The sequence below is a fragment of the Blennius ocellaris genome, assembly GCF_963422515.1.
Source record: "Blennius ocellaris genome assembly, chromosome: 1".
In the NCBI taxonomy this organism is placed as follows: Eukaryota; Metazoa; Chordata; class Actinopteri; order Blenniiformes; family Blenniidae; genus Blennius; species Blennius ocellaris.
This window is the reverse complement of record NC_137650.1, coordinates 11158167-11183802: the sequence shown is the minus strand read 5'-3', so window position 1 is coordinate 11183802 and position 25636 is coordinate 11158167. Positions and strand designations below refer to the sequence as shown.

The window sequence follows — 25636 nt, the reverse complement described above, 5'->3', positions numbered from 1 at the left end:
CACAGCTATGCTGCACAGCAGTGAAAATCAATAGTATAGTTATACTAAGTAGAATTGACTGAGTGTGAAATTGCAATCAAACAGCAACTATTAGCCTCAAACAAATAGATACTACAGAGATAAATTATGTTTACAAATCCCCCTGAAATTCAGTTGCCATGTTGCTTCTTTGCTTCTGGAAAGATGTTCCTCTCGTCAAATGTCATTGTGGTTCCCCACTTGAGAGACAACTGCATTTTCAAGACCCAAATTTAAAGCCTGTCTGTAACAGACCCGACTTTTCTAATCGAACCATGCCATGTCAGATACTACTGAAACAACTTGTCGATGATAAATTCAGTGTATTTCAATAGCAATGATCACACCAAACCAAAGTGAAGCTATAAGTTTGGTTTGAAAGACATTGGATGAAAAGTAATCAATGAGGAAGAGGAACAGGATTGTGTGGTCAAGAGACTATGTTTAGGAAACTGCCATAGCCAATTATTCACTGAGCTGTCTGCCAACCCCCCAGATGAGATGGAACAAATGTGAGGAAATGGGATTTGATAGGTAAAAATATAGATGACAAGAGGATGAGGTTGAAGATTTAATTAGTGAGAGGAAAAATGATGTTGAAGGAAATGGATGAATAGATGAACAAGGAATGGGTGATGGGGGGATGTGGGAGGGAAATAGTGTGGAGGTGGGAGATGAGAAAGGAGGATGAATGAAGAGATGAAGTGGACAGAAGAAGAAAATAGGGTCGAGAGAATGGGGTCCAGCATGGTTTGATCAATAAGGATTGTCACAATGATTAGATGCTCGTCCAAAACTTCAGTGAACTAGAACGGGCACTTGGGAGAGCGCCAATGCCAAATTTGTTTGTGGAACGGAGTTAGCATAGCTAGTATGTTAGCCGTTAGCTCATATAGATGCTAACGAGCCTGTCAGGTAGCAACATCACAACATCAGACGCTGAGCTCTGATCTCCTCCATGGGGTGCCTCTCCCATCCGCTTGGTATGAGATATTTTCTGGCAGTTTTTGGGGATCTATCCGGAAGGTTCGCTGTTAACATCCCCAAAAATTATCGATGACGATTAACGATTATCGATCTTGGATGATGACAAATCATCCCTCAAGATTTCATGCAATTCAGGTTAATAGTTTTTGTGATAGTTGTTAGAATACATACATACAAACCAATAAATTAATAAATACAGGCAGACAAAAACATAACTTTTCCTCAATGTTCGTTGGCGAATGTAACAAAGGAACTCTTTTTGTTTTGACTCAACTTTAGCTTTGTTGCTATTCTGCAGTGAAACTGGAGGTAAGAGGGTTACGTCATAACCTTACCATCAACAACTGGATTCTTGTCCATAGGCAACACACTGAAGTTGAATCGGCCCTCACCTTTGTCATTTGTGACCAATAAAAGTGAGCTATCAACGTCAAGTAAATTTTGCATCCACCACTCAAACAGTATCCATTAAAAAAAAAGGTGTCAGTGTTCCTGCAGAGCTGCTGAATGAAGTGTTTACAACTTGGCTGGTCTTCAGGGTGCAGCATCGAATGGCAGTGAGACAGTATTGACATCAGCAGCTGTGACAAACTTGTAACAATGGCTGGACAAAACACCTCTTAGAAGGGAACCAATTAAACCTTTGGAGATTTCAATTACCCCTTTGATGGGGTTTTCAAGATCAATAACCAAGCATGTGTCTTGACAAGATGGTCAGGGCCGGAAGAAGCTCAAACTGCCTCGATCGCTTTCAGAGCCGCAGACACCGAAAGAAGGTCACTGTGCTTAGATGCATTTCCGTGGCAATGGTGTCGGTGCAGGACGTGATAAATATTAATGTGTTTCATGTATGGCAACGTAAGCTGAAATCAAAAGATGTGAATCCTACACAAGCTGTCGTTAGGGTTAAGAGATCGAATAATAAGGGGGAAACTAAACACGATCTGAAAATGTCACATGTCGCCTCCTCAGTGCCCTCTTATTCTTTGTCCTCCTCCTCCTCCTCTTCCTCTTGAGTCTCATTCGGAAGAATGAAGACAAAGATTCAACACACACAGCCAGACAGCACCGTGGAGCTCTCGAGCGCATACTGATCCAAAACAACACTGCATCTGGGCAACATGTTTTATTCCCTCCCCACTGAGGCGTGTTTAAGTGCGAGATAGGGCTCTGCACATCTCATCACTTAGGGAAGGTTGTGGCCTCCGTCTGCAGCCCCCACCCCCACCGCCACCCCCGTACAGGTTCCCATCACTTCCACACTCAAATTGGAAGTGACAAGCCACTAGGCAAAGGTGTCTTTGCTCCCCCACATCAACAGCCATGCAGCCCCACTCAGACCTGTCAGTCTGATTACATATCAGGAGGATGGGAGGGGGGACCTGAGAAAAGAAGATGTCCAGCTGGAGACAGACCACTAAACGCATTGTCTGTCCTGCTGCCGAACATCTGCCAATACACATCCCACCTGTCCCCACGGCTGCTACAAAACCAATCAGTATGTCTGCAATACTCTCCTGCCATCACTCTAGAAATTCATCAAATGGCATCTTCCTGTTTTTCTCTTATTCTTTCTCCTTGTTAGCAAACTACTGGTTTTCTCATCTTGCCGCGTTTCTCTTTGCTGCGTTTCAGCTCTGTTTGCACCATTTCATTTCTTTCATCTTTTAGTGCATTTTAAAATATTTTGTCTTGCATTTCATCTCCACTGTTTACAACCGAGAGTGCAATTCATCTACTATTTTTTTATACTTGTGGCAACTCTTCACACAGATAGACATACCTGTTCTCCCTCTGTGGACTAGCCAAGCACCGGTGGTTTGAAAAGAATCAAAAACTAGACGTGCCAACCGATAGGAAGCATCAAAATATCGGAGCCTGGTTCTCTTCTGCAATGACAAAAATGCACAATGTTTACATAAACACTGATTTTCCTGTCTCTTTTCTCCTGTCTCTCCCCAGGCGTGAAGCTTGGAAGCAATCCGCGGCAGTCCAGAGAGGTACGTATTTACTCCATTTCCCCCAAAACACAGACACGCAGGTTGCTCCCACCAGTTATCTATTGCAAAAAAAGTGATTGTCAGCCTTGTACCTCTCAGCGTGTCTGATAGCATCTGTGTAGAGAGGCTGACCTCACACTGTGCTTTCAGTCAGCCACACTGAGCCTGGGCTTGGTGAGTAAACGTTCCCAGCTGAACCTGGCCGACTTGCTCAGGGTGTTTTCACACCGAGTATTTCTTCTTTTTTTTCTTCTTTTTTTTTTTTTTACTAAAGGATCTTTTTGTTTCTCCTCAGTCTTTGTGTTCTGTCACTTACAACATGTTTCCTACAATTAAAATGTCCCACAAGTTTGAACATTACGTGAAGCATCAGTTCAAATAAAGGCTTTTATTTACCTGAAAGTAGGACCAACACAGACTTATTTAGTTCTTTATGACTTTGATGTCAGCAACATATTTCCAATATGTTTGCAACAGCTCTTCTCAAATCAGTCCTATTGTCAACGTAAGGATTCCAATTAAAAAGTAATGTTTTTTGCCTTTATGCCCAATATTGGTCTACTGCTCTTGAATGACTCTCATCCTACAAATCCTATTGTGATACTTTTTGAATGCTGTTCAAATATTTTTTTGATACTGTTTGAAATTGTTTACTTGAAACCAACCAGACCTGCTAAGAAAATAAAAAGACTGGATGACAGAAAAGGGTAGTTCAAATCACGTAGGTACGTATTGTTGAGAATGAATAGACACTCATACTCATAGTCAATCATACAAAGTCCTCCCCTGGAGGCTCTTAGACTGTGTTTCTTCTCCCTTTCAGCCTGGCCAAAACAACTTACATGGTGTTAAAAAAAAAAAAAAGAAGAAGATTAATTTCAGTCCATATAAAATGGACAGCAGCATTCCCAAGTCTAGGTCATATCTAGTTCAGTTCAGAGAATTCTTCAGATGTTTAAAGCCCTGTAATTGCATGTTTGGTAGACAACAAGATCTCCAAATTCTTTGCAATTTTGTATTTTGAATTCTTCAATTATTTGACATAATAATCATTTACAATGTGTCTGTGCAAAATGGTGACTTTCTTTTTTCAAATTTTCATTCGACAAGTTGATGTTCCATCTTTGTGTTATCGTCAATGAATAATTGAGTTGGAGATATTTCTATATCATAATTTTCTGTTTTGATTTTTCATTCCACTCCAAATCTAAGTAAACAACTTCATCTAAGTAAATCTTCCAATGTCATCGTCAAACCTCAGTGCTATTAATGACCTCTGCTTGCATCTCATGCTGCTTCAGATCAGAGGTCTATAATGTTCAGTAAGAGTCTTTGGCTTCACATTCGCTGCAAAAGGTGGATTTTCTTGTTGTTCTCTGTTTGAAGTCATTCTGCAGCAGGTTCACTTTCATCTGTTCCAGGGTCATTGTGTTGTTGCGTCACAGCGTTTTCAACTGAACTCCAGCCGCCAGGCAGCTCGCCTTTCATCCTGCGAGATGCCGTAATAAACTTAAGAATGTATTTTTCCGGCGATGATGGCGAGCTGTCCGGACCCAGAGGCTACAAAACAGCCTGACGCTTACCTCCGCAGCATTTCACCTTTTTGGATGCTGCTTTCATGGTTACAGACACAGTGCCTGGTTGTCTTTCCCAAACAATTCAGCGTTAGTTTCATCAGTCCACAAAAGGTTTTCCTGGGAGAGCTGCAAAGTGTCGAGGTGTACTTTGCCAAGCTTCAGATCCCCGCTGATGTGTTCATTGGAGAGCAGCAGCTTCCTCCGCCATGCACACCACGCCTGTTCAATGATTTACGTTTGGTAGACTCATAAATATTGATGATAACCATCTCTAATGATTTCTTTATGCCTTCAGCTCTTACTCTGAGCTGCTTCTTTTTCATCTCATTGCAGGTTACTTATAAATTCCACCTTCTTTCTTTTTTAAATCTTACATTTTGTGGAGATGTTGAGTGCAAACAGCTCAATTCAAATGATCAAATCTTTTCTTTACAAGCTGTCGCAGATCTCTCTGAAGGAGATACATGTTGTATAAATTCAGATTTTCCAAATAATTACATGGGATTGATTAAAGAACATACAATTGAATTCAAACAATTAAAAATCAAAGAATAAAAATAGAAAAACATCCACTGAAGTGTGTTTTGAGATGGATGTAAAAATGGACAAAAATAAAGCAAGGCTGATCTCTTCTGGCAGGTTTCTAAAGAGCATCTAGTTGACTTTTTAAATCCTGAACAGAATCGACCAGCTATAATATGGGTCATTATGAAGTAATATTTCAGTGATGCATTCAGGGGCCAGCCCCATTATTGCCCTAAATGCACAATGCTCTCTATTACTTCAGAATTGTTGACACAATTGTAACTAAATTTCACCAACACGTCAACAGGTCAGACCACATGGACATTTTTATCAAATACAGAATTTGGAGCAACACATAGAAATTATTTTTTTGGGGAATCATCTTTCTTTCATTTAGTTTCATTTCATTTTTATTTCTGGTATAATTCCCTTGAGATGCAGCGTCTCATTTTCAAGGGGGTCCCTGATAATGTACAAAAAAAAGGAGCACAAAACAGAAGCAGCTGTATATGAAATGAATAGACAATTGGAGTAAGCCTTTACATTTGCTTTATACAATTTCCTAGAATCTAAAGACACAGCATGGCTTCATGATGTTTGAAAAAAGAGAGTTCCGACTATATGAAGCGACATGTGTGCAGTATATATCTGTCACCCTTTGAAAGGATTGTTTTCCGTTGAAAAAAATAAAAACAAAAGAGCTGAGAGGCCGTACTGTTGTATACATATTGTATCTTGCATGCATGAGAAGGCATCTCATTTCATGTCATGTCAGGTTTACATCATTCCTACCACATTCTAAGCAATATATACATCTTGCATGTGTCTGCTGTGTATAAGGTAATTATGTTGTGTTTGTCAAAACAACACAGGCCACAGTGATTAAAAAGCTCCAGGACTGATCAAGCTTTTCAAACTGTTGCCGACGTCATTCAAAAACGTTTTTCCAATTTCATCAAATTTCTGAAAAACATATCTTGCATTTCTACTTAGTTAAAAGACTCGCTTAACATTAAATTCAACATTTTATTCACACAACCTTCTCTAAGTATTTGGATGTATTGTTGGATTTATTGCTGAACTTAATGGGAGTGAATGGAACTCCTTTTAGAGAGAAATAAAATCTCTGAGGCTTAAATAAACAAAAGAAGCTGCGAACTTGAGAGTTCTTTGCCTTGTCGATTTGAACCATGTTTTTATTACACAATAACAGCTACAGGTTTCACAGAGCCCCGGAGAGAGCAACTCCCCGTTAGACTTGAAGACAATCCATGAACTGGGTTTTTATGTCAGATGTGCTCGTGCTGCTGTATGCTCTCTCAGCTGACCCCTGAACACTCTCTTCTCTGCTGTGATCGTCAGCACCACTGAGAGACTTACATCCGAACGTGATGTCTGGCGTCGAGGTTTTCCTCTCTGCACTCGCTCTGCACACCAAGCAGGGGAGGAGGAACCTTTCCTCTCTTCTTTTTTTTTTTTTTGTTTAGCTCCCGCCTCCAGATGTCCCTGCAAATGAAAGAATATGGTCATTTAAGTCAGGAGGGGGATGTACCGAGATTCATGATGATCTCATCACCTTGTCTGTTGTAAAATTAAAATTATACATCCAGTCCATTGACTTTATGATGCCATTACAGCATTTAATTGAAATAAAATGTCAGAATGCATGATGGCCCTGAGCATCATCTGATGGTAATCAGGCAGTAGATGATTCTAATTTAGATTCCCCATTAAGTGTTTATAAGACATTTATATGGTTTTACAGCTCAGTTTATTGATAGGTCATGGACGGTATTGGACAGTGTGTGACATTTGCATGTAACTAAGTTAGAGCTCCCGTTTAAGGTGTAGTGAAACAGCACCTTCAAGTGGCTGATGTGAGAATGAAACATAAGGGGTGAATGTGTTTGTTCAAGGCCACAGAGCTCAGATTTCTGACATTGTAACATCGAATGTCTGAATGTGTCATTCTTGAACTTACATCCACATCCTCAACTGGAAATATTGATTCAGCTTCTGTCAGCTTCACCTTGTGATGTCTTTGTTTTACAGACACTCTCCACTCGGGACAAAGAGAGGGGCAAATCGGACAGTTATCAGGACATCCAAGCCGCAGAGGGCATCCTGTCCAGCCCCATTCCTCCCATGCAGTTTCCACACTTTGAGAAAGCCCGACGGACAGCCACCCCTGGATCCCGAGAGCAGGATATCGGCTCACTTCATGTCTCCAAACGACAACGCAAACTCCTGAAAACAAGCCCCCCGATCCAGCACTCTAAAAACATTTCCCTCTCCTCAGCTTCTGCTCCTTCCTCGGTTTCCTCAGTTTCCTCCTCCTCCTTGTCCTCCTCCTCCTCCTCCTCCTCCTCATCTTCCTCCTCTTTTCCTGTTTCCTCACCCTCTGCTTCTGGATCTTTCTCCCCTGAGAGCTGGAGAAAGCTCTACAGTGTCTTAGAAGCCCGCCAGCAGCTAATGAAGGAGATCTGTGCCAAGTATAAAAGCAGCATCTCAAAAACCATCACGCGGCATCATGTGAAGCATCTCTTTGTGGAGGACAAGTACAAGCTGTTGTACTGCCAGGTGCCCAAGGCGGGCTGCTCCAACTGGAAGAGGACCCTGATGGTCCTGGCGGGCCAGGCCTCCAACACACAGAGCATCAATCACGACACGGTCCACTACGGCGACCACCTGAAGAAGCTGGACAGCTTTGACCGACAGGGAATCATGCACCGTCTGGAGACGTACACAAAAGTCATGTTCGTGCGCGAGCCTCTGGAGAGAATGGTGTCGGCCTACAGGGACAAGTTCGAGAATCCCAACAACTATTATCACTCCCTCTTTGGGAAACCCATCATCTCCAAGTACAGGGCAAACCCGTCCTGGGCCGCCCTGAAGACGGGCAGCGGGGTCACGTTCAAGGAGTTCGTCCAGTACCTGCTGGACGTTCACCGGCCCGTGGGGATGGACATCCACTGGGAGCAGGCCAACCAGCTCTGCAATCCCTGTCTCATAGACTACGACTTCATCGGAAAGTTTGAGAACATGGAGGAGGAGTCTAACTTTCTCCTGCGACTGGCAGGAGCTCCTCCCAACCTCACGCTGCCCAGTTTTAAAGACAGGAACCCCAGCGACAAGAGGACCTCTATGCAGATCACAGAAAAATACTTTTCACAGGTCAGCACATTGGAGAGGCAGCGGGTGTACGACTTCTACTACATGGACTATCTGATGTTTAACTACACTAAGCCTTTCAAGGATTTATATTAACTCTTATCGTGATTCTTGAACTACAGTCACATTCCACTACGTTTCCGCCATGAATCTCAATATGACAGCTCACTCACCTGCTAACATCGGTCTCAGCAGAGAGATCAGGCAGACCAAACCTTCTGAATTTCCCAGAAGCTGCTTTTCATGACATTTTTAACCAGGTCACCTTCATTTTTATTCAAACATGGCGATGAAACGGTTGATGTATTGTTGGATCAAATAATCTAAATTGTCATACAGTGCAAGGTATAATTTCACAAATGGTGGAGAACTATTTTAAATTTATAAATTTGTAAAGTTGAAGCTTCTCAAAAAAAGATGGCTATTCAACAGGCTTTAAATTATGCCTCACTGTAAGTCAAGTAGCATTTGTAAATGTGTTATATAACTTAATTTACCTTCTCTTGGCAATTTTAATATTAAACAATATTTGTGAGCCCTTATCATTTTACCTTTTTTTGTTCAAGTGTCGATCTCAATTTGTTCAAATTCACTTTTTTCATTTAAATTATTTACATTTACTATTTGACTTGCAGCTGGTAAGGCATGAGTATACCTCTTTGTATCAGCACATACTAATAAAGATATTTTCACGTGAATGGCTTTACTAAAATAGAAACCATATTAAAATAAAAAAAAACAGTATACATCTTTAAAAAGTGTGAAGTGCTGCCCATTGGGAAGCTGTGTGCACTTATTGTAGCATTTTTATACTTCTAACGTTGTCGGTTCAGTTTCTGTTTGGAGTTTGTTCTCTTCACACCACATACACACGCTGTCACTCCTCCACCTCGAGAGCTTTTTTAGCCGGGCTGTGTTAAATGTGTGTAAACGCAGGACTTCCAGGTGTTTGCAGGGTACAAAGTGTTGCTGCCAGTATCTCTCAATGCCTGTTAGTGTTGCAATCTTACCGGTCGGCTGGTTTCTTTTACGAAAACACAATGGACAAATCAAGTCCGAGGACTAAGGCAGACGGAAGGACAACAGTTCTTCAGAGCTGCTTTTGAAAAAAATAACAAAAAAAAAAAGTTTCTTTTTCAAAGTGGGTGGACTCTCCAGCAGGAGTGAGCAGTGTTCTCCCTCCACCTCATCAGACACCTCCTGAACAGTTTCCACTTGTACATCTCACACCGTCAGCAGCTCCGTCTCCTCTGTATGTATCACATGGTTCTCTCACACCTAATAGGCTTTTTTTGACTCTACTGTGTACAATTGTATAATGGGCATTCAGATGACTCTATATTTTTCTATGTATTTCTAAAATATATCTATATATATCTATATATTTAGTGCTTTATGGTGAAGGTGTGTTGATTTCCTTTTTCAATGTCATTTATTGTTCTTTCAGTACTACCAGTATAGAGTGTCGTGTAACTGAAGAGTTTCTTTCCAAAACGAAATATCCACCAAAAAAAACCCCCACAACTTCACCTGAACAGCAAAAAATTGGGTGTATCTCATAACAGATGACGTTTAACTGATGAAGCCAAACCACTCGGTACTCTGGAAGTAGTGAACGATTGTACGAGATGCAAATGGATATATATAATTTTGGAAATTAGCTCTTTGATTACTGAACCCTGAACTTTTTGAACTCTCAATGGAATAACGGACCCTGTATAGCTGAGCTGCTTGCCCATCCTGGCTAACCACATTTTTTACCCCGAGAGACCCTGCTTTGTGCGCGTGGCCAGTACTAAACTATGCTGTTTAGGTGTTTTACAATCCCTTTTCCCTGTATTTCTTTGAAGCAAATATATACACGAACTGATGAAAACAAAAAAGAAAAAAAATGTGTCATGTAACTCAACAGCTATCTCTCCAACACACACCCTGCTAGCAATGCTCTCCTACAATATTAAAAAAAACTGTGCATTGAAAGTATATATATATATATATATATATATATATATATATATATATAAAACCAGTTGCTGAAATCAAATAATTACATATTACCTTGGTTGGTGACCTGTGTGATTATTTCAGCAGCTATGTTAGCGTTCAAAGTATCCCATTACTTCAAAGCCGGTTATTCTCAACACTAATGCACAGTAATAAAAGCTTGCAGGAACAATGAAGGAACGGTTTACAACCCAAACATAGACCAATTCAACCAAACACAAAGGGAAGCTAACAAAGTCGAGGTCGAGCTTAGGTAACAACTGTTCTTCATTATTTTGTTTTTCACTTGTTGTGATTCTGAGAACATTTTTATAGTTCCTTATGAAGTAGCAGTCACTCTTCAGCTTTACGCTTTGCAGCTCACTAGAAAATGTGTTTCAGTGTTAACAATATAATTTATAAAAACAAGTAATGTATTTGCCTCTGGGGAAAAGGAATATTCCTACTATTGAAATCTATACACACTATAATCAATTTTTGAGGAGAAAAAAAACAACCTTGAACAAGTTTGGTGAATATTATCCTTTCGCGGTGATGGTAATCGTATGAACTTTCGTCAGTATAGTGTCGGCTTTTGCTATTTCAAAATCTAACCTTTGCTTAGGTTTTGTAGGTGTAGCCAAACTCTACCCAAATCAGCTATTGCATTATGAGTATTTGAAATACTCCGTCAGCCCCCCCCCCCCCCAAGCTAATTAAGTCTTATTGGTATGTGGGTGTATGGACAGATTTATCAAAAGCATAATTACAGTAATAAAGTGAATGTATAACAGTTTATTGTTGGTGCAAAAGTGTATAAAATATGATCTTAAGCCCTTTGCCTTATTTTACACTGCCAATCAAATGGTGTATTTCAGGAAGACATTTTTCAGGTGGTTATTTCTGGCTGATGAGTGTCTACTAATAAATTGTCTTTTAGCATTTTCACTGTGTCTCTTTATTTTTCAAATGAGTCTCTGGGTTCCTTGTTTGTTTTCGATCTGATTCTGAACTTTTAGAAATCAACTAATGAGCCCCAGGATGAGAATCATTAGTGTGAGGTTTTGCTTTCGTCCTCTCTTTGTAAGCATGGCTGTGAGTTTATAAAATATATTCAGCTGCTTAATTCCTTAAAAGCTCTGTGTTTAACTTTAATGTAATGTACCAGACTACAAGGCCTGATCAAACAAGTTTTATTTTTTAAACGTTATTTAATTTTCTTCCAATTTGCTTTGTTTTAGATATTTTGATCTGCCTTATATTTGTACTAACAAATATTTTTAACCAAATTTGAATACATTAAATTATGGATTTCGATTGGCAACATGCAATTCAGTTCAGTATCTCAACAGTGGTATGGCCCAGAACGTTGCAGTGTAATATAAAGTGTTAAGTTAATAGTTACACTTTATATTACACTGCAAAGGGACATAAACAGAAATGATACAATTGTGAAATGTGGTACCATTCAAAAATGGCATCAAAATATGGAAAACTGAAATGGATAGATCAGCATTACTGCAACCAAAAGTTAAATTAGGCAGATATGGAATGTGGATGGATTTGTGTATGAATGACTGGCTGTCTCTCTCTGTCGATCATATGATAGACATATAATGGTAATTGATTAAAACTATGACATATACTGCATGTAGTCTTAAAGATAACAATGATAATGATGATGAAAAAGGAGGTGAAAACTGTTGACGAGTGACAAACCTTTTTATTCCAATCAGTTTAAATCTGCTGCATGGTTACAAACACTTAAATGTTGCTTTGCATGATTTGTTGTACAACTAAGTGTGTATTTGTATCAATCTAACTTCACAGACGTCTCGCAGTGGAATTAATTCTGCTGGTGGTGATACAATGTCTCCCTCCAATACATCAAGGAATTCACAGTTAAGTAATCATATTAATGGATGTGGAGACTTGTTATTCATCTCCCTGTAATATTTCATTTCTTTTCAGGTAATTTGTGATTCATTAGAATGGACACTTTCTCTCAATTAGTAAAGAGAGCAAAGAAGTTGTTATTGTGAGATTTTAGCGATGGGACACCCAAATAAGCACTAAACTGCACTCAGTTTAACTTTAATAAGGAAGGTTAGGATGCGTCCGAATATCTCTCCTATCTCCTTCCCTATCCACTTTTCCTTAACCCGTGGAAGTGTTGAAGAGCTGGCCATGATAAGGACCGCTCAAATTCTCTATAAGCTAAGGAAAGGAGGCTCAGTGCTTCCTTTATAACCTCCTTTAGCATAGGAAACACTGATGCATGCTTTACCAAAGGAGACGAGATAATTCTGCCCCACAATTCCTTGCGGTGACAACATTCAAAGGCACCCACTCCTCCAAGCATTCAGGGAAATGCTAAAGTGATGACTACACGTAGATGATGTTAAGTTACCAATGCAATGGTTCGACTGTCACAACAATGTGATCGCGTTTCCTCCTTTAACTCCTTTAGGAAATCTCTTTACACCTTTCCTTAACCCCGTGACGTCATCCACGGAGTTAAGGTAAAGTGGATAGGAAAGGAGATCAGAGGGACTGTTAGGATGCACCCTTGGCATCAGGATAATAGCAGGGGAGACAGGTTCAGGTACAACTGGCCAATCGGGATGAGAGAAGCTGAGTTGGGAAGAAGTTGATGAAGCTCAGGTGTGTAAACGTCTCCCATGCTCCTGAGATCAATTCTCCAGGTCCAAACAAAGATTTCTTTTGCTCTCATGCTGTTTGATCAAAGAGCTGGTGTCGCTTTTAAGATTTATTATGTCACCAGTGTTCGCTCCTGTGCTTCTGTGAAACAGAGTGGGTTCACTGCATTATAGAGGTGGTGTTGACTTAGTCCACAATGTTGACCTGCCATTTCGGAAAAGTGTTCATCCTTCACTCAATCAGTCATGTAACCCCGTAAAGTGTTACCCTCTGAAATAATTCTTTTGAACGACCACCATGACACGAACACTTTGAGAGCGACTCTGTCACTCACACCTATGGAGAGCAGATGTTGGACCCGCCCCTTTGCTTTGTGTGTACGAGTTTGTGCACATTTATTTCACTCTATAGCAGGAACCAGTGGGAGGATCGGACACGTCTCAACCTTCTGGACTGAACACTTAGGATTTGATTAAGTATAGGTTTATTACTTTAAAAAAATGTTTAGTAGATCTCACTACATACAAATAGAAAATGCTACAACCAGCCAGGTGCACTGCTGCATCAGTGTGATGGATATCCTGTTGAACTAAAGTGAGCCAACCTCTTTAAGATAATCCTTTGGAAAATGTATTATAAGTATGCACACAATTATTTATCGCAATGATTTACTCATGGTCTCATCTACTCATGTTTTGTTTTTGTTTGTTTTTTCTTGGACATTGAAATAAATGACGATCTGCAGGAAAGGACCAGAAACTAACAAAAAAAATAAATTCTTCTTAAACCAGACACATACACATACTGTATGTGAGCCTGAAGCCTGAATCTTTTCAGCCAGACTTCCTTACTCTGGTGTTGGGATTCAAATATAGAGATAGTTTTTTTGTTACCTTTATTGAGGGGTTGAGATCGTTCAAAATGCATTCAAACTGTTGACTTGTTTCATACACACTGAGCCAACTAAACAAATCAAGGGTGGAAATATCTACTTCCAGCTTTTCATCATTCTGAATTTCGGGAGTGTTTCAAATCGTGTTTTTTTAAATTTCACAATTTCAGTTTTGTAGAAGCTGTACTGATACTGACAATTGCATAGAAATTGTTTTGTTTTTGGTTTCTTTTGTTTTTAAAAACTTGAATAACCAGAATTGAATGAAAACATTCTATTCCTTACTTTATAAAAGTAAAAGATATTTTGTTTTTTTTACTTTGAGTGAGAAAGTAAATAATTCTGTGAATTAAAAATCTGATACAACCTGGACTTTATGGGAAACATGAAACATTTTATATCAAACCTTTTAGTTTTGAAATGAAAACAGAATAGCACTCAACCATTAACATTTTCTTAAATTGTTAACCTATGTAGTTTCACTGTAAATATGTTTCCATCAGACTTGTTTTCACTGTAACCCTGAATCCCTCTAACAGACTTTAAACAGGTTGTGAATCAGTTTTGAGGATGTAGGAACTAGAAAGTACAGATATTTGTCTGCAGATGTGACGAGTAAAAGTTTAAAATCATATAATTACTAAAGTGAAGTAAAGCTTAATGAAAACTCAAATCCTTTAATGGATATACTTTGTTACTTGCCACTTCTAGACATGGATTATCTTTGTAAAATGTAACATGTGTGATCAAATCCAGGCATTGAAATGCTTTAATGTCGTTTAATTTTGTTTCAGGTCTTTATCTTGATCACCTTCACGTGATTATTTTTTGTTGAATTTATTTCTATACAATACCAGTTCTGCGTTTGTGTGCTTCATTAAGTTTTACTTATAGCTGAACCAATATTTTTTATTTTAATACATTTTTTTATTATTATTACACTGATGATGCTTTCTGATGTTTCATCATAAGTACTTCAAGTACTTTTACCATTTTCAACAAATCCACTTATTTAATGCTTTGTATCTCAGCTATAACCAGGTACAACTGCAGAGGCAAAAAAAATAAATATGTCTAACATCAGTCAGGGTCTTATCATATTACAAACATAAATGCAAACACTGACCAGCCACAGCATTATAACCACAGAGGTATATCCTGACAACTGTTAACATCTGTTTCCAACTCAATAACTGGTTCAGGAGTCTTTGTATCTGGAGACACCCCGAGCATGATAAAGCAATAAAGTGAAAGATGGTTTCGAATGTTGGCAGGATAAGCAGCTTTTAGGGTTTATTTACTGGCAAGAAATGTGGTTTCATATCTCTCACTACTACCTTCTATGTGTCTTTAATCTGTGAAGTTCAGCGTACAACAACAGCTCATGTATTTCACAATAAATTTCAACGGCACCGCTTTCCTTTGGTCATGAGACACTTTGTATGGTGTTTTCCAACGACAGTTTTAGTGGAGTCTCTGAAAATAACTTTAATTCTTCAGCTGTGTTTTGGGGGGTTTTTTTAGAAAAAGGAAGGAAAAACAACCACTGTAGCAGCGTCTTTCGATTTACCACTTTGGTGTCACACAAGAAGTGCCGACTATTACACAGAAATGTAGCTGCTGAGGAGGATTCTGGTCTGCTGAGGGAACAGCCAGAGGAATATCAAAGCAAATAGAGCAAACAGACTTGAATGACAGGTGAAGAAATGCAAACCAAAATTAAATTGAATAAAAGGATTGAATAGATTTTTGATTCAATTCACCATAGGATGGCATTTAAAAAAGTTTTTACATACAGAAAAAAAGAATTTCACCACATGTGAAAACCCCCAAATAGAAATTGAACTCTTATTCCATCCTTTAAAACCAAAATGATGTGTTAACACAGCTCATTAAAAAGTCACAAACTGCAATAAAAAAAAAAAAAAGAGCTTAAAGACATTAAAGTCGCTTTAAAGGATTCTGGTTATATTAAAGGAGGTGACCTGCTTGATGTTATGGGTCCAGATGTCACGGATCATGGACAGGACCCAAGTGCAGGACTCTGGAAACAGGCTGAGTTCAAACAAGTCTTTTATTGACTGACAGCACAGACAGATGAACCGCCGGTTGCTCCTTGACATGCGGGGTGCAGCAGACTGGACTCCAACGCCCTGGACAGACCGGACGAGACATGGACGACGAACACTGGACCGGACGGACAGGACATCAATAACAAACAAACCAACACTGAACAAACACACAGACAGGACATATATAGGGCAGGGTGATTACAGACAAGTGGCCACAGGTGAGGTGCTGGACAGCCCAGACCTATGGCCCGCCCACTCTTAAAGGGGACCTCAGCCTACACCCTGACAGTACCCCCCCTCCACGACCGGCTCCAGACGGCCCAGGCATCTCAGGATGCTGCCTGTGGAAGTCTCTGACCATGCCTGGGTCCAAGATGTCCCTAGCAGGTACCCAGGCACGTTCCTCAGGACCATACCCCTCCCAGTCAACCAGGTATTGAAAACCCCGGCCACGCCGGCGAGCTGCCAGGAGCCGCCTGACTGAAAAAACCTCCTCACCCTCTACAATACGGGGGGGAGGAGGGGCTCTTGAAGAGGGAACCAGGGGGCTCTCCCGGGCAGGTTTAACCTTCGATACATGAAAGGTGGGGTGGACGCGAAGCGAGCGGGGCAAACGAAGGCGGACTGCAGAGGGACCAACCAGCTTCACGATTGGATAAGGTCCAATAAACCTTGACGCCAGCTTCTTAGCGTCCGAGCGGATAGGCAGGTCCCGGGTGGAGAGCCACACACGCTGACCAACATCATAAGTTGGTGCGGGAACCCGGCGCCGGTCAGCAAGCCTCTTGCGTTCTGCAGAGCACTGCAAGAGCTTGCTTCTGGCCTTGAGCCAAGCGCACTTGCACCGTCGCCAGAGCTGACGGAACACTAACCTCCGACTCCAAGGCAGGAAACAGGGGAGGTTGGTAACCATACACGCACTCAAAGGGAGACAGCCCAGTGGATGAACACGGAAGGGAGTTGTGCGCATACTCCACCCAGACTAACTGCCTGTACCACGAAGCCGGACTGTCAGAGACCAGACACCGAAGGATGGACTCCAGCTCCTGGTTCACCCTCTGTCTGGCCGTTAGACTCTGGGTGGTACCCGGACGAAAGGCTCACCGTAGTACCCAACAGCCTGCAAAACTCCCTCCAAAACCGAGACACGAATTGAGGCCCCCTGTCCGAGACAATGTCCCTTGGGAACCCATGAAGGCGGAACACATGTCTCAGCATGACCTCCGCCAGCTCCTTGGCTGATGGGAGCTTCGCTAGGGGCACGAAGTGGGCCATCTTGGAAAACCGGTCCACTACGGTGAGGATGGTGGTAAACCCCTCTGCGTCCGGGAGGCCAGTGACAAAATCTATTGACAGGTCTGCCCATGGTCGGGTGGGTACTGGGAGCGGCTGCAACAGACCAGAGGGGCGAGACCGCGAGGTCTTGTTACGCGCACAAACAGGGCAAGCCCGGACATACTCACGGACTTCCCTGTTCATCTCTGGCCACCAGAAACGCTGCTTCACCACAAACAGGGTGCGCTGAGTTCCTGGGTGACACGACAGAAGGTTAGTGTGGGCCCATTGAATGACACTAGACCGTACCGGAGGACACACAAACAGGCGGTTGGGAGGACAACCTGGCGGCACCGTCACCCCCTCGAGAGCCCGTCGAACCTGCTCCTCAATCTCCCACGTCACCACCCCCACCACACAGGCCGGAGGTAAAATTGGCGTGGGGGAACGAGGAGCAGGATCCGGCTCAAAGACCCGGGAAAGGGCGTCAGGCTTCACGTTCTTAGAGCCAGGCCGATACGACACCACAAAGTCGAACCGGGTGAAGAACAGCGCCCACCGAGCCTGCCGAGAATTTAATCGTTTGGCTGATTTGATGTACTCAAGGTTTCTATGGTCGGTCCATACCACAAACGGGTGCTCTGCACCCTCCAGATAGTGCCTCCACTCCTCCTTGATGGCCAGGAGCTCTCGATTGCCGATGTCGTAGTTCTGCTCAGCCGGGGTCAGCCGCCTGGAGAAAAAGGCACATGGGTGCAGCTTCCCATCCTTACTGCTGCGCTGAGAGAGCACTGCCCCGACACCGACATCTGACGCGTCCACCTCCACCACGAACTGCCGTCCCGGATCTGCCACACTAAGCACGGGAGATGAGGTGAACCTGGCCCTGAGCTCCGAAAAAGCCTGTTCAGCCGAGGGACCCCAAGAAAACGGGACCTTGGGAGAAGTTAAGGCATGTAGAGGCGCCGCGACGGAGCTGAATCCCCTGATAAACCGCCGGTAGAAGTTAGCAAACCCCAAAAATCGTAATAATTGCTTGCGGCTACCCGGGGTCGGCCAATCCGCTACAGCCCTGACCTTCTCTCTGTCCATCTCCACCCTCCCCTCTGAGATGACGTGCCCAAGAAAAGAAATGGTGGGAGCATGAAAAACACATTTCTCGGCTTTGACAAATAAGTTGTTGCTGAGAAGACGCTCCAAAACAAAACGAACATGCTTGACATGACTGGCAAGATCTGAAGAAAAAATCAAAATGTCGTCGAGGTAAACGAACAGAAACTTATTCAATGCGTCTCTCAGCACATCATTTACGAGATTCTGGAACACTGCGGGAGCATTGCATAACCCGAAAGGCATCACCAAATACTCGTAGTGGCCAGAAGGTGTGTTAAATGCCGTTTTCCACTCGTCCCCTTGCCTAATCCGGACCAGGTGGTAAGCATTGCGCAAGTCCAGCTTAGTAAAGACCTTGGCTCCCTGCAGGCGTTCAAAGGCCGAAGTCATGAGGGGTAGTGGGTAGCGGTTTTTAATGGTTATCTCATTGAGACCCCTGTAGTCAATGCACGGCCGAAGAGTCTTGTCCTTCTTTGCCACAAAGAAAAATCCCGCCCCTGCAGGAGAGGACGAGGGTCTGATTATCCCAGCCTCTAAGCCAGACTCAATGTACTCCTTCATGGCCTGATTCTCGGGTTGTGAGAGAGAGTAAATGCGACCCTTGGGAGGAGTGGTACCCGGCAATAACTCAATGGCACAGTCATAAGGACGATGCGGTGGCAGGGATGTCGCCTTCCCTTTGTTGAACACCTCCTTTAGGTCGTGGTAGCAGCTGGGAACTCGCTCGAGGTCCGGATACACAGGAACCTCCACAGCTGCTACCTTAACTCCCGACACTGACCGACCGTGCTCGGAACAATCCCCTCCCCAACTCAAAATAAACCCGACTCCCAGTCAATATGGGGCTTGTGCAAACGCAACCAAGGAAGGCCCAGGATAACTGGGTAGGACGGACTTAAACCTAAATGAAAAGAAATCTCCTCAAAATGGGAGGGACCAAACAATAACTGAACAGAAAGAGTCTTTTTATCAATAGAAAATATTTTGCGTCCGTCTAAAGCAAAAGCCTTTAAAGGCACTGATAACAGTTCAGTGGGGATATTATGTCTCTCAGCCCACTTAAGGTCCATAAAGTTCTCATCCGCACCCGAGTCAATGAAAACATCAATGTCCAAGGTGGTGTCGGCATACCTCAGTTGAGCCGGTGTGAGTCTTCTTAAAGGCGCAGTGGAGGAGTTCTTAAGACTCACCGGAGCCCTCCTTAACCCAGGTGACCCTGTCCCTTTAAGAGGACACGCTGCAGCTCTGTGCCCATGCTGACCACAGTGCAAACACAGGCCGCTGGTCAGGCGCCGATGTCGCTCCTCCGTGGAGATGCTGGTGCGGCCAAGCTGCATCGGCTCCTCCGGACGCTGTGCAGCACTCGGGACCTGCTCCTGCTGGGGGGCGGGACGGAGAGGGGCGTGCTCCTCCCGCGCGCTCCTGGATTCTCCTCCCTGCGGGTCAGTCTGCCTCAGGCGATCACGGACCGTCAGACGATTCTCCATCTTGACCGCCAGGGCAACGAGGGAGTCCAAGTCGTCGGGGAGATCCCTCAGGAAGAGCTGGTCGCGAACCGGGCTGGCCAGCCCGTAGAGGAAGGTGTCCCGCAGTGACGCATCGTTCCAGGCGCAGTCTGCGGAGAGGGTGCGAAACTCAATTCGTAATCGATCACCGACCTCCTTCCTTGACGCAGCGCTGCCAGCACTCGAACCGCCTCCCGTCCGCCGGGACGCCGATCGAAGATCTTAGACAGCGCGGCTGCGAACTCGTCCACCGAGTCACACAGCCGGGATTGGCGGTTCCATTCAGCGGTGGCCCAAGCCTCCACTCTGCCGGACAGGTGGGAGATGATGTATGCGACCCTCGACCTCTCCGTAGGAAACGCCCCCGGCTGCATCTCGAAGTGGAGACCACACTGGACCAGGAAGGGTCGCGAATCCCCGGAGTCCCCCGAGAAGCGTGCTGGGCTTGAGAGCGGTGACGGCGACATCACGACGGCGGCAGCGGCAGCAGCGGCAGCAGCGGCAGCCCGAACCTCTGGGACCGAGAGGCGGGTGATGAGCTGCTGGAGGTGACCGGTGAGTTGGTTCAGTTGACTTTCCACTGACGTGTGTCGATGAGAAAGGTCGTGGAGACCCGCCGTTAAACCAGCCAACTGCTCGTCGTGTTGCGTGAGCCGGTCCTCCTGCTGACCAACTGCTCCTAGCAGCTGGTGACCAGAGTCCGCTGGGTCCATGATGGTTGGTTTGTTCTGTCACGGATCATGGACAGGACCCAAGTGCAGGACTCTGGAAACAGGCTGAGTTCAAACAAGTCTTTTATTGACTGACAGCACAGATAGATGAACCGTCGGTTGCTCCTTGACATGCGGGGTGCAGCAGACTGGACTCCAACGCCCTGGACAGACCGGACGAGACATGGACGACGAACACTGGACCGGACGGACAGGACATCAATAACAAACAAACCAACACTGAACAAACACACAGACAGGACATATATAGGGCAGGGTGATTACAGACAAGTGGCCACAGGTGAGGTGCTGGACAGCCCAGACCTATGGCCCGCCCACTCTTAAAGGGGACCTCAGCCTACACCCTGACACCAGATTCATTGACTACATGAAAGGTGCCCGTGCTGCCAGGGAGCATTGAAATAATTTAGCCAGATACAGCATTCGTACATTAAATATATCATTTTATTTGTCACTGCAGGTCCAAGGAGGCGAGTGAGTCTACCTGTAAATGGCATCGCGTACGAGCTGCAGGTAGCCGACATTGAGTGACATTGTTTCTAGGTGCAGATTGTAGTTATGCATGTACGTGCACATGCACGAGCACACGCACGTCAGTTAAGATTAAAAAAAATCTTAATAGATGTGTGTGAGTTACCTCTGGAATAGCGAATACCAGATGTCGGCAATAAAGTTGAAATAAATTGTTGATTGGAGAAAAATACTAGCATTCCACCATGCCATCCCATTTATTATATCTGAAAAGAAAATCCAGCAAATACGTTCCAGGTATTCATATTTATTTTCACTAAACTGGGTCGGATCCAATAAAGCTTTTTATATAAGATAGGTGCAAAGATCAAGGATGAGCTGAGATCTGAAATATGAGAAGTAGGAAGTTTTCTCAAAAGTTCAAACAAAAAATGTTGATTCAAATGCATGGTGAGTAATCCTCCCACTCATCTGCATGAAGATCTTTTTTCAGTGTGCAAGCATGCTCGAGACACATCTCTCATCGATATAAGCCCCATTAACATTTCTCACCCCAACTCCAACTACTATTAATCAACCGAAGCAAAATGATGGTTTGAAAAATAATTTTTGGGAGAAGTCTTGAACTAACAGAAGCAACTGAGGCTCATTTCTGGCACGCACAAAATAACACCCACTATCCATTAACATGGGACACACACACACACACACACACACACACACACACACACACACACACACACACACACACACACACACACACACACACACACACACACACACACACACACACACACACACACACACACACACGCATGGCAAGAAGGTGCAAACTCTACACAGAAAGGCCCTGGGCTGTATTTGAGCCCACACCCTTCTTGCTTTCTTTTTTTAAATTTTTAAAAAAATATTATTTATGTATTTGTTTTCATGAATATGGGCTGTGGTGTGTGTTCTAGTTTAGGCAAAATAATGGGAGGAGTATATGGGAAAAGTAATGTACAACTGCCATGTGACTCATTACCTCGGAAAAAGTTGTCATTGATTATAATTGTGTATGTTAATGCTTTTGACACATAGTTGCAAACCAGCTGTTTCTCCATGACATTTATATGCACATTTTCTGAGATATTTTCTGTGTTGTGCCTCAATTTTTATTTATTTTTTTACTTTGGCATTCAACTCCACATGTTCCTTCTATTTATGGAGTCTAATGTTTGTAATATCCTCCTTTGAATAATGATGTTCAGGGGTGATGTCTCTCCTGATGTTAATCCTAGTAAATCACAAACAAAATGTAAACAAAGTGAAAGATCAAGATTGCTTGAACAACAATTTAGCACACTTTATGCAGGGTCTTAGTCTTTCAAATTGAGTTTTCAAATCCATGAATGTCACAGCCGTGACCCTGAACAGGATAAAGCAGGGTGTGTGGATAGATGTTTATAGTCTGTGTGACCGTCCATAGCCACAAATGTTTTTTTAAGTAATCTTGAGTTCAGTGCTGGGCTTCGTGAAGTAGGGCTGGTAGGGTAGTAAGTAAGTCTTAGCAGTGAAATATACCGGCCCGATTCATCCCCCTCATCAATAAAAAGATAAAGGTACCCTGAAGATGCCACCAGTGGCTGGATCTTTTTCTGGCTTGACAGTTCATCATATGAAATCCGAGTGAAATGATCTCGGCTGAGACTGAACTGCCACGCGTGTCTTGCATAGCAGTTGTATCATTGAAGATGCTTCGGCTGCCTCAGTGGTAAATATTCATAGGAAAGCAGGCCTAATGAGAATGCTTTATCCTCTGACTGTCTGGATTCTCTCTGAGCCACAAAAAGGGTCCTATTAGAGTCCCCGTGGGCAAGTATCTTCACATCACCTCACAAATCTACACATTTGGAAATAACTGCCAATGCTCAGTTCATGTCTGGAAGTAAAACTTTTAATTCCGTAATCTAAGTGCTCTCAGATTGGTGCTTTTATTCTTCCATCACAGTGGCGTTAAGTGCTCGTTCAGAGCGAGAAAGATTTGTTTCATTTCCATACTGTGATTAGATCAGAGGAGGCACCTTATGGTGTCTAAATGTACAGTAATTTGCATGATTCTCGCACTCCACAGTGATTTTATAAAGGGGGCAAAATTTGTCACAGTAGCATTTTTATGTCCTACTGGCATTCTTCTTTTTGCCTTCTGAAATGACATTGCTTTAATAAAAACAAATAGCAGCTTTTTGTTTCGGCACTTGCGTATGCACGTGTGCATGTGCTTGTGTGGCAGGTGAATATTGCAGCACAAATTGATCACTCTGTAGAGTTAGAAATTTGATTAAATGCTCAAGGCTGATTTCCGCAACAGCTCTTGTATAAGTCATGAGAGCACTTTGGGGGAAGTTAAAACTGTGGAGAAAACAAAAGCCATCCATTTACCTCATTAGTGTGCGTGAAAAATCTTGACATGCTTTGAAGAGAACGTGCTTGTGTAGCTAAATCAGCTTAAGGGCCCAAAGCAGACATGCAAGAGAGGGAGGCAACCAAACATCTTCCCAAAGTGATAAACAACCTCGCCGTGGTCGGGAACACTGTAAAAAAAAAAAAAGGCTTCGCTCCATTTTTCAAGCCTTATTATTATAAGTTTCTCCGTTAATCTTCATGTTTGCCCTGGAGCGAGCATTAACATGGCGGATGACAGGTTTTCACTGATTCTCTGACGACTCCACGCTGCACATTCGCAGCAATGTGTTACAAAACCTCAGCCACTAACACCAGCTACACTGCTAAATCTCCCAACACAACAAGACGAATGGGTTCATATTCAGGCAGTCATACAACAGGCAGGAAATTTCCTCAAATGTACTTCAAACATAAAATGTTGCTGATTCACATGCAGGGCAGGTAATTCCCCGACTCCCATCCACACTCCCATACTTCTGCATAAAACTTGTGTTTGTTTGCTCAGGGAAGCTGAGCTCTTCATTCAAAGTATTCACCCCGGCTGTTAATAACTCAGCAAAGCAAAAGGATGGAAAGAGAAATAATGGTCGGGGAGGGGGAAACTCAAACACTCGGGTCGCACTGGGCTATTTACAATTCTGGCTGCACAATCGACTCACTGCTTCCACTGAAAATACTCAATTTTACAGTTGTATGTAAAAGAAGTACTATAATGAAGGAAACTCCTGGGTTTGTTTTAGCATAATAGCAACATCACAAATTCCATCATCTCTGAGAGTTTGTTAAATAAGGGAAACGTGTTTAAATTAAAATGACATTGCTTTTCCTATTTATTTCAAAAAATGTGACAAAAACTAAACAGTCACTTAGAAAAATGAAAATCATTGCTGCATGATGGTGTAGTAGCTGTCACCTCACAGCATCCCCGATTTGATTCCAGGCCTTTCTGTGTGGAGTTCCAGTTGTTAATATGTGGGTTTTCTCTGGATGCTCCAGTTTCCTCCCACAACCCAAAAAGTTTGAAGATAACCAATGACTATTATTTGATTGTAGATTTGAATTGGTGGTTTCCACCATGTACTTCTCCCTGTGTTTGTAGTGGCCTTCAGCTGGGATTTTCTCCAGACCCCCAGGATGGTCAACTGGAAGGCAGTTCCAGGTAATGTAATGTGAGACGACAGCCTGGTTTGGAGGATGACAGGTGGATCCTGTCTCATCCCAACCTCTTACATTTAGTTTTTGCTTCTTTTTTTTCCTGATTGAAGTGGTGCAAATATCTAAAGAGCTCTCTCAGGTCTTCTAAAGAAAGGTTGAGGGACTGCCCGTTGGCCTGGAAAGCTATTTCAAAAGCTCTGCAAATGGTTTGAAACTAAATTTTTTACTGCAGTTTGTAATATTTATCGAATATATGTGTCGATTTTAAACCTCTAATATGTTCAAGACTGAGTGCTCAAACCAATTCAGCCCAAGAGCAGAGGGTTTGTAGTAAAAGTGAAATTCTGGAAGGAAAATCTTGCAAGCCAAAGCATTATGACCAGGCTACCTGCCTGATATTGTGAAGGTCCCTTGTTGCAACAAACTGTAATGAATGCCGACTCTTCTTTGTCAAAACCACTGCTGACTTCAGCAGTAGTTTGAGTTGCAACAGCTTGTCTTGAATCAGACTTTCATTCCCCACATGCATCAATGAGCCATTGCCATCCACGACCCTGAACCCGGTTCACCTCTCTTCCTTCATTTGACAACTTTTAATAGATACTGACCACTGCCGACCAGAAACATCCAGAGCTTCAGTTTTGAAGATGCTCTGACCCAGTTTTCTAGCATCACAATGTGGACCTTGTCAAACTCTTTTAAATCCTTACAGTCGTTCTTTTTGTAGAATAAATGTTCTCTTGCTTCGTGCACTAATAGATGCAGTGATATAATCAATTCACTTCATCCATCAGTGGTCTTGAAATTATGACTGAAGACTGTTTGGATTTATTAGATCTGCAACTACATCTTCATAGCGCACACATACTGGGAAACAAATGGTAGGTTTTATTTTTACGTTGAAGGTTGACAGTGTTATCTTTAAAATAAAAGTTGCTATTTCAGGTGTTCTGTGTGCTCACATAATATTGTGATATAATTAGCCTGGATTGAACCAGTGCTAATGTAGAGAGAGAGAGAGAAACTCTTTCATTCAATAGTCCTTAATTTTGTCT

At 42.8% G+C, this 25636-nt stretch overlaps 1 protein-coding gene across 1 annotated transcript in view; it reads left to right on the top strand.

The window, feature by feature from the left end:
- Positions 1-8374, top strand: part of chst8 (carbohydrate (N-acetylgalactosamine 4-0) sulfotransferase 8) — a gene marked incomplete at its 3' end in the record, with an annotated part of 207681 nt that extends 199307 nt beyond the window's left edge. The window contains exons 3-4 of the mRNA XM_080494881.1: positions 2968-3005; positions 7160-8374. Of these exons, the coding sequence (XP_080351007.1) occupies positions 2968-3005; positions 7160-8374 (1253 nt within the window). The remainder of the gene's footprint in view (positions 1-2967; positions 3006-7159) is intronic.
- Positions 8375-25636: the final 17262 nt, after the last annotated feature.